General features: G+C 45.7%; 1 protein-coding gene across 3 annotated transcripts in view; it reads right to left on the bottom strand.

The window, feature by feature from the left end:
* Positions 1 to 10,158, bottom strand: part of MBNL3 (muscleblind like splicing regulator 3) — a 55,120-nt gene that overhangs the window by 14,433 nt on the left and 30,529 nt on the right. For all 3 annotated transcript variants that reach the window (XR_004082627.1, XM_031064204.1, XM_031064205.1), the window contains exons 4-5: positions 5,826 to 6,026; positions 4,161 to 4,397 (exon numbers count right to left, since the gene is read on the bottom strand). Coding sequence is in view for 2 of the 3 variants with exons in the window: in XM_031064204.1 (XP_030920064.1) it covers positions 4,161 to 4,397; positions 5,826 to 6,026 (438 nt within the window). In the remaining variant the exon portion in view is untranslated. The remainder of the gene's footprint in view (positions 1 to 4,160; positions 4,398 to 5,825; positions 6,027 to 10,158) is intronic.

The following is a 10,158-nucleotide window of genomic DNA, read 5'->3' as shown; positions in this document are numbered from 1 at the left end:
TGAGAATCTGAACAAAGAGACTTGTGCCACTGCTCTGCATGGCATGGAAAGCAATTCTTCAGCAAGACTGACAGACAAAAACACACTTCATCCTAAAGTCAGAATTTCCCACGTGCTGGTTAACAAACCTCTCGTTATTTTTTACAAGACTCGAACTGGATTAAATCTTTGCAACAAACAATTTAATTGCACCTCAAACTTCCCCTCAGATCTCTATCTCCTGGGACCAGATCACACTTTTACCCTTCTGCACTCAGCAAGGAGGGGCTGGGTCTGCTGCCAGGCATGACAAACAGAATTATCTGAGAGAGGGCAGAGGTAGCACCCGTTCCCTGGCAAGCAGCAGAAGCCAAGTGAGCAGTTTCCTTGGAAGACCAAACATGCTCTTATCACCCATGAAGGGTTCAGAGGCGGTGACATATCCTAACGAGTGGCTGCCAACCTTTGATGGGTCAGAGCATGAGCACTCCTACAAGCAGCTTCTCTTGGAGGGTTTGTTCAGTGGGGGAGCAGTTATGGGCTCTCCCACTCTCTGCCAAACTGTGTCTCCTCAGAGTGGTGGCCCTTGGAGAGGGCAGCTGTGCAGGTCCTGCCTGTGCTGGCTCTGTGTCAGCCGTGAGCAGAGCGAGTAAGAGGCTGTGATGCCATTCACAGCATCATTCCACCACAGCTGCCAGAAGCTGGGCCCCAGCAAGGCTTCCTACTGTTGCTGCCTAAAACTCTGATAAGGAAGCCTCTTGACTACTTAAACCCAGAAATAAGTCTCTGAAGAGGAAAGGGAGCAGATCAGCTTCTCCTCCTTAGTTCTAGCAATGAGAAGCAACATCAGCTTGATGGTTTCACAGCTCCTATGTGTCCACTCTTCCCTCTCCCTGCTATAGCTGGGCAACAGGAGCTCTTTCTTTTAAAATGTATTGTATCCCTTATCCTTTGGGAAAACAGGGAGGCATTGTCTTCTATGGAGCCAGGACTGACAGCACTGTGAGTATGGCTTTTGCCTCACTATGAGCATCATAAAGCCAAGTAAAACATATTATTTGAGTCATAAAACAACCAAAGACAGCATATATGAGGACAGGCAGAAGCTCAGGGAGCAGATTCCATGCCTGAGACTGAAGCAAAACACATCCAGAGCAAGGTCCCTCAACAGACATTATCCCACTGGGGAATGGGGAATGAACCACAGACAGAGCCAGCTGAAGGGTCAGCCACCTCCCCAGGTTACCCAATGCATGAGCCAAGTCCCACACTGCACCTGCTTCAGTTCCTAGCACAGATCCCCAAGGATGCTGTTTAGCCCTCTTGCCCCTAAATCTCAGTTGTGCTCATTCACAGAATGCTCTTGTGCAGGGCAGTTACCAGCATGGCACTGCCAGGCAAGGCTGTGATGTTGCGAATACAAAGAAAAGTTACTGGATCTGTCCTGTAACCACGCAGTCCTCTGGCATTTAGAGCACACTGCAGACCTAATGAGCTAAATGCTTAAATTCTCCCTCAAACATTGCATCTTGTGACTCCAAAGCTGCCAGTGTTTGGAAAAACACTTCAAAAGCCAGAGCTGCCTCCCCCCGAGATTATTCACTGTCTCCAAAACACATCTAGGCTTCAGGAGGCAAAGCTCAGACGTTAATGGATGGTATGTGGGGCACAGGATTGGCATGTCTGAACGCACACTGAGCATTTCTGGCTGGGATGGGCAGTCTCCCCAGGCACTAACACCACAGACCAAGAGCAGAAGGCTTTCATGCAGATTAAGATGGTTACGTGCAAAGCGAGAAGGTGAAAGGTCCAAGTACCAGGTCAAAGGTTGCCTCGAGCGGTCGCTTCAGTGATCTGACAGCTGGCTGAGTCTTAATTAGCAGGCAGCGAGCACATGATGGACATGGGCCGGGGAGGGGGATCAAGCACAGTAACAAAAACAGCAAGCAGAGGTGTGTCAAGAGAGAGCAACAATTTGGGAAGGCGAAGAGAAAAAAAAAATTAAAAAGTGAATGCGTTATACAATATATTAAAAAGATGAGGCATGCACAACATGGGGTGGCTGGGTAATTACCTGGCCTAGTGGCAAGTCAGTTATTTTGCCTCGGTAAGTTTTAAAAGTAAAGAAATATCATCACAGGACACATGTTTTGGAGCTTTGTCACATCAGCTAGCACAGCAGGGCAGGAGTGCTCAGGGATCAGCACCTGCACAGGGACTGGGCTCCAGCCCTCATGCTGCAGCTACACACCATGCAGAGGCCAGCAGAGCACTCGTGGTGGGGGAAGGACCACTGGAAAAGGAGGGAGCTTCAAGCACATGCTTAAGTGCTGTCCTGAACTGGGGACAGAGCCTTACCCAGTTCGTCCAGTGCTGCACTGACTTCAGCCAAGCAGGAGTGAGTAAAGCTGCTACTTGTGCACATCAAGTAACTGCAGGATTGGGTCCCTCAGAAATGCTGAATTTAGATTTGAAGTCATTCTAAATCTGTATTAGAACGTAGACCCATAGCCTGGCATCTGTTTTCCCCTCCAAAAAAATGGAGCACCTTTCTTCCCTTTAATAAAGTCTTACACGTCAACAGGTACAGTAAATGCATCAAACCTTGAAAAGTCAATGAATAATGTAGGCTGTTTTGGTAGCAGGGGTGATGCAACAAGCCATCAATAAATATTTTAAAGGTTCTCGTTAACAGCATACAAATGGGGTTAATTACATTTTTAAGAGAAGCCAGCTGGATGAATAAAACATGCATTGGCTTTGGTTAAGTAGCAGTGTCCTAGATAATTAGTGAAAAAGTAAAGATTCAATTGTGAAGAATACAAGAGTTTCATTTCAGAAGGTTATTTTTCAACAGACCTGGACTCTTATTTCAACAACAATAAAAACAGTAAGAAAACTAATAAATAAACTCTGCAAGACAAATAAATACTGCAGTATAAATTAATTGTTCAAATTACATTCCAGGTAATATTGATGCTACAAGGAGGGCACTTGTTTAATTTCTACAACTGTCCTGGCTCTGCATTAAATTTCATAATGAATTAAAAGCAACCTCCTTTAATATCTTAAAAAAAAGAAAAAGGTATTTAGAAAAATTTTAGTGGCCTTAATTCTAAATCAAAGAGGAAGCAAGAGCCTTTTTAATATTAATTATAAAAATTTTAAAAAATCATAGAAGAGATGGAAGGGACCTCTAGAGATGAGGTAGACCAACACCCTGCTCAAAGCAGGGTCAACTACAGCACCTGGCTTGAGACTCCATTCAGGTTCAGATACAGCTTCTCAGTATCTACTAGGATGGAGAATCCTGTTGTAGTGCTAGATCTTTCTTTGGTAAATAAGTTTTTCCTTATGTTTAAATGGAATGTCCTGAATTTCAGTTTGTGCCCATTGCTTCTTATCTTTTCATTGGGCACCACAGGGAAGAGTTTCCCTTCACCTTCTTTACCTCCCACATCAGGAATTTATGCATATGGATAATATCCCCTGGGCCTCTTCTTCCCTCCCCAGCTCTCCCATCTCTGGAATTAACACGTCCCATTAAACCCAACTCAACAGAATGGCAAACATTTATACAAGCTAGGGGTCACCTGGTGAGACTTCCTTGACTCATGTTCAGATCTGTAGATATAAGTAGTCACAATTCAACTTAAAATGCAAGTGGGACCATCTCTACCAGGTCCAAAGCATCAAATAGGTCAGGAAGTCACCCTTGTTTTGTGTGTTGTAATTTCACTAAGTCTTGGCAAAGGTATTGGACACAAGTTTGCTAAGCTCAGGCAATTGACACCATCTGCTTTTTGCAGAGAACAGGCCAGGTTCTCCCTGAAAAGGATATATTGTGTATTGAGGAAGCTGAACTGACCCCTATGACTCAGCCAGGGAAGGTGTTGGGCGCTGCTGCACTTGCATTCATGTCACATCACAATGTCATGTCAGCAAATCACAGAGCTGGGCACCATGTCCCTACCTGGTGAGATGTTCTGATGTACTGTGCCACTGAGGGCTTCATGCTGTGGTGAGCACAGAGACAGGATGAAGAGATGGGATGCATCTTGCACATGCTCTCAGCTCTCTAGTCAGCCATTTACAAAGCTCTCTACTTTTCCACAAATGACACATATGACACGTGGAATCTCTTAGCAATGGAAATGCAGCTTGACAAGAGCTCTACTTACCATTGCAGCTGCAGCTGTCTGGTTCACCTGGTGTTGAGCTGCCTTGATTTTGGCTTGCAGGTGTGCAGGGGGATGAAAGTACTTGCATTTCTCCCTAGAGCATCGACCTTTGATGTAATCCATGCAAACTGTAACAGTATTTTCATTTGTGTCTATCATTGCAATATCTATAGGGTGAGCATAGCGGCAATCATTCTCACCACGTGTGCAATTTCCACGCTGAAACTCTCGACAAACCTTAAAAAAAAGTCACATTGTTGAGCAGAACATGAAGTTACTTTTCATTCAGTTTTTTCAACACAGAATTATCAGTTCAGTTGGCCACATTAAGCCATGTGTATATTCTAAATCCATGCTCATCTGGGGTAGCACATATATCAACACACACAGGGGCAACTAGTTCTACTCACAACTGCTTCAGGGGGTGAAAAGAATCACAACATTAATAAGGCAAATCACCAAATGCAAGCGAAGTACAGAATTTGTGCAGAATGGACAGTGACCCCAAAAAATCAATGTCATTTTGACAAAACTTTTGCAGCTCAGGATTCCTCCCCTGCCTCTAAAGCTTAAATGTTAACAACTCTGCCATTTGTGTCTCACCTGGATTATGTATTTGTTATGGAGCACACTCTTAGGCAAGACATTTAATTTTAAATGTTACATGCTACTGCTATTTGCAACAAGTACTTTTTCTTAAACATAAGGTGCCTCTTTCACATAAATAGTCTCCCTGCCCTTCACAATAAATCCCCGACCCTGGCATTACGTGACAGCACATTTGGTTACACAGCAATGTGTTTGAAAGTGCTGCCAAAATTACTAGTTGTACTAGGATCTCACAGATCCTCCTAAGTTACGACCACTGAAGCATCAGAGACAGACAAAAAGGTTTCACAAAAAATCTGCAAGGTTTCTTGTCTGAGGAACTGAGAGAGGTTGTTGAATAATACAGCAAGGGGCATAGCTCACGTACCAATGTGCAATCAGACTGAGTGTGGGGAAAGGTGAGACATCAGCAAGGCAAGATAAAGTACATAACACAGAACAATGTGTTTTGAAATTACACCCTTCTCTGCTATCTTCCTGTGTTATAATTTACACCTGCAGGGGCCTCTGAATTCAAGTCCTCAGCCCTTATCTCCTGCAGAGTCTCTGCTTCGGGTTTGAAAGACATTTACAACTCCTCCACTGTTAAGTCCCAGCATGTCCAGCCAACTGGGGAGGGAGAGATGTCTTTCCAACACCACACACTCTCCACTCCCATCAGTGTAATGCCTAAAGTTTTCTGTAAAAGCTCAATAAGCCCATCTCTAGAAAAGGGAAACATCTGTTATCGCCAAAACATCTCCCACCCAATGAAGTTTAAGAGCAGACCATCTACTTGGCTTTTTGGGGTTTTTTAAGCATGGCAGATTCACATACAAAAAACCAATCCTAACCCTGCTCTAATACCTACTGATACCAGAGGAGTGAGTTTTCCCAAATTTCCAAAGATTTGGGAAAAGGCCCCGCAAAAGCGTCTGCTCTGGTAGAGAGCAGCAGCCCTGTGCTAGGAAAGCTGCAAGTACTGTGCTGCATCAGGTCATTTTAGCAGAGAGCAACAGCTGGGAGCACATGTCCTGTTCATGCCTGTCAGCAGTATTGTATCAGATGTCCAAATACCTCCAGTTTATCCGTACGCATCAGTTTCTGCCCAGCAGAGCCTCCCGGTACTGTAACAGTAGGATTTCCAGAAACCAGGACAGGAGTATTTGGTAAAAGCTCTGCAGGAACTAAGCCCATCCCAGGAGAAACATGACTCAGGTAGGGACTAAAAGCCATCGTGGGGCTTGTTGCAAGCGATGGAGTCACAGGAAATGTTGTCTGTGTACAGAAAGAAGAAAAACAAAGTATTAGTTAAAAAGTTCTGCCTTGGATTTCCCATCAAAGCCTTGCATCACACTTCAATCCTTTTAGACAATTTGATTAGTCACATCAAAATGCTGTGCTCTCCAATCTATTCATTTATTGCCATTTATTTGCCATCCATTCGCTTCTCCTGACTCACAGATTTGTGACTCATCCTGAATACAAGGCATCTTTATTTGTCAGATCAAAGCATATTGATGATCTTTATAGTTTAATGACACAATTAAGGATTTCATGCCAGCAATTAGGGCAGGCCCAAATTAAACAGACTTCTCATTCCCAAATACACATCTCAGCTTCCTTATGCCTACACCGCAATGCTGTAGAGAGACTTCAAGGTAAACTGCAGCTTCAGGACCTGGAAGCAGGTAACCCCATTAGCTGCACTGCTGCATCCACCATCAGCCTGCCCTGAGCTCCATGTTAGCATGGCCAGTGGGTTTCAGGTTAGACCAAAGGCACCATTCAGTCAGGTGATGTAGCTCTGCTTGCAGTACACTCGGTTGGTCAGGCATCCTGCACATCTGGAGGTGGTTTCAGAGTGCCAACAGAGTCCAGGCAAAAACATTTTGGAGAAGGATCTAAGCCTATGCTCCATGTGAACGGCAGCAAGAGGACACCAAACTCATTAATGTCACAACATGATTATGTCACAACAGATGAGATGGCTCAGGTGGACTAGTGTGAGGTCCAAAACCCCACCTGTGCTACAAGGAGCCATATTCTCTTTGGGACAGAACAACAGACCATAAAGATCTCAACCACTTCAGGTCCCTCCATTGTGTTAGGCAGGTCCTCTGAGTGCAGCAGAGCTTCAGTGCTGGGGGCCAGAAGCACTTCCCTGACCTGATGTGACCCAGCAGGGCTCATGTGGAAAAGGAGCTGCTGTGCTGGCAGGCAGGTGAGCACAAGGCTCCTAAGCAGATGCTCAGTTTAAAGTCTGGGACTAGCCCCTGTAGCCAGGGAGTTTGTGAGGTTTTAAAGCACCAGATCCAAAGTATTCTTGGGAATGAAACCAATTCCAGCTTGATGAAAGTCTCCACCTGACCTCACTGAAGATGACTGCATGCATGGCAGCACTCCTGTTCCTGTAGCAGGGGCTCGAGCACCCCCCAGGGAATGCAGCCTGAAAACTGAACCATTCTTATTTTCCCTCCTGTCACCTGCTCCACTGTGAACTCCGGGTTCCAGTTAAAGCTGCTTATATTGGCAGGTGTCTATGACACCATCCTTGGAAGCTACAGCCTCTATTTGGCAATAAATACAAGTGTGCTTACACAATTGCCTGGGGCAGTTTTTTGGTCACACACATCATTCCCTCCTTTCTTTTGTTTTAGTACTTCTAGTCCTGTGAACTTCTAAAAGAAGCCACATATGGACAGTGTGTTCCTCAACAGCACCTTCATCCTGGTACTTCCATACTTTGCTTGTTGCAATGTGGAAGAAGTTAACCTAGCCCAGCTTTAGCTTAACAATTCCCCTTCCTAAGGTCAGTGACAGCAAGCAGCTCCCCAGCCAATGAGAGAGAGAATAATTGACAGAATATATCCCATTTTCACCTCCTCAGTGAGGAGAGACAGCTTCCTGCATCAGTGGTGCTGGATGCTTTAAATGTAGCAGAACTAAATAATTCTTTTTCTGGAAGGGATTTCCAATTTTCCTTCTTGTGAGCCTTAGTCAAGCACTGCTTCACCTGTTGGGAGACTTCAGCCACTAAAGCCAGAGATCCCCCAATCCACAGCCCTTTATTAAATAATTTTCATCTCTCTTTCAATTCTCTGGTGGCTCCCAGATATTTTACATCTTTTACTGCTAAAAAGGCTCTTTAGGATTTTCAAATCTGTGACTCCCTGAACACTTTAGTGAAAAAGCAGCATCCATTAGTCTGTTTTCTTTTGTGCAAGTGCCAGTAATTACAGTGGTATCTGCTGAACTTCCATCACCATTTGCACCATAAATGCTGTTTTAAGGAGCTTCTCCTGTCCTGCCTGGCCAGTCTGCACAGGTTATAGTGGGGCCTGACATGTTGTCAGCATTTGTTTTATGTACCCATAGTAACCTAAACCTTGCAGTACACATGGCTTGCACAAATGTGTGGGCAAACCTACCCTATGTTTTTCAGCACAGCAGAAGTATCCTGACTGAGCAGGTGTGGCACAAACACTGCTCCAAAATGCCAGGAGATTCTTTAAAGCAAGCTTCTCCTGCTTGGTTGGGTTCAAACACAGCCATCAGCCAGGCCAAGGACCTTGCTGGCTTCTGAGACAAAGGGAAGATGTTCTCCCATTGCTGAAGGAAGGATTTGTGCAGACTGTGGGCTTGCAACACCTCACACTGAATGAATTCACCTGAAACATTCACTAAGAGATGGTATACCAGCCTCTTCACCAAAGCTGCTACAAAGGTGGAAGCAGGACTTGCTCCCTGAAACACAATCCCCAACCCCCTCAAAAGCAGTTCCCTCTTCTCACTGGGAGCAATCAGCAGGGGCTAATGGATCCAAACTCAAGCTGAAGTGAGTGGAGGAAAGATGTGCATGAGGAACAACTGAGTAGTACAATCCACTTGCGATCCTGAAGACCCACAGAGGGATGCTTGTAGGAGCAGGAGGAGTTTTTATTGCTGCTGCTGTTTGTTCACCCCTTTCTGTGCCCTGACATCTGCTGCTGCCTTCCCAAGGTTTCCCAAGGCTCCTTCTGCCTGCCTGTACTGAGTGCCTGCTCCCCTAATGGGAAGTGCCAGTTGTGCTCCACACCCTGCCCGCAGGCTGGGGCTGCCACTCGCAGCCAAGCGGGTGCACAGCCAGGGAACAAGCAGACCTCACTCAACAGATTAAACCTACAAGAGCTGGGGTTTTAAGTCTGGAGTGTGTGAGGCACTCTGAGAACTGTGCCTTTGTGAGCTGGCACCAGGGAGCTCTGTATTTATTGTGGCTGATGAGGGGAAAAGATGGGCTGTGCTCACTGCCAGACCCGGCTGCCTGTCTTGGATTGGGAAATCCAGTCTGGCTCATGCATCAGTACCAGTAATAGGGATGCTGCCAGCCAATGCTTCCCTCTACGTCTGTGCAGGTCCCCCATGTCCTCAGGGAATGTGAGCAAATTTCCTCCTTGCAGCCAGAACCCAAATGTAATTTTTACTCCAAACAGCACTGCCCTCCTCAACGTGCCTCCTGTCCACCTCCTGTGACAGCTTTTGGCTGGGATACAGCAAATTTTCTCCACAGTAGCTGGTATAGGGCTGTGGTTTGGATTTGTACTGGAAACAGTGTAGATAACTCAGGGATGCTTTTGCTGTTTCTGAGCAGTGCTTACATAGGGTCAAGGGTTTTTCTGCCTCTCACCCCACCCAACCAGCAAGGCGACTATGGGGGCAGCACAAGGAGTCAAGAGGGGACAGAGGACAGCTGACCCCAGCTGACCCCAACTGACCCAAGGGATATTCCAGACCAAATGGCACCATGTTCTTGATATAAAGCTGTGTGAGGAAGAGGAAGGGAGGGACAGGAGACCTGACAGAGCAACGTTACAGCTGTACACTAAAAACCATATTCTCAACTTAATTGATTGTGTGCTCTAGGGCAAAACAGAGGGATTCAAAGTATCAGCACTTACTCCTGCTGCCCCCCTTCAAGCTCTTTCTAATTCAGGAAATAAAAAGACAGGTTTGCTAATTCCTTGCAAATTAGCTTTTACAAATCATAGCACGGAGACACTACCAGTAACTCCTGTGCAGAGGGAAACAGGTTACAGTGCAGCAGCAAAGGGTTCAGGCTGGTAGCAGCTCACAAGACTGGTTTACTGAGTATTAAAATGCTTGTAAGAATAGTAATAATTTTAAAAAGCTGAAATGGCTGTTGTGAGAACACATCTCAGGGGGAGGGAGGGCTGCCAAGGACTTGGACAGCTCTGAGCTCCTCACAGACCTCAAAGCATCGAAGTTGTTGGGTTGAAGGTGTGAGCAGAGAGAAGGAACCATCCCAGGGAGGGGGATTTGTCACCACTGGCGACAGCAGAACCTGGAACAGCTGATTTTGTTAACAATCTAGAAGTTGCATTCGATTTGGCTAGCAGAAATTGTGCTAAAG

This window comes from Geospiza fortis, unplaced genomic scaffold (genome assembly GCF_000277835.1).
Source record: "Geospiza fortis unplaced genomic scaffold, GeoFor_1.0 scaffold47, whole genome shotgun sequence".
Taxonomy (NCBI): Eukaryota; Metazoa; Chordata; class Aves; order Passeriformes; family Thraupidae; genus Geospiza; species Geospiza fortis.
The sequence above is the reverse complement of the archived record's forward strand: the minus strand, read 5'-3'. Positions and strand labels throughout refer to the sequence as shown.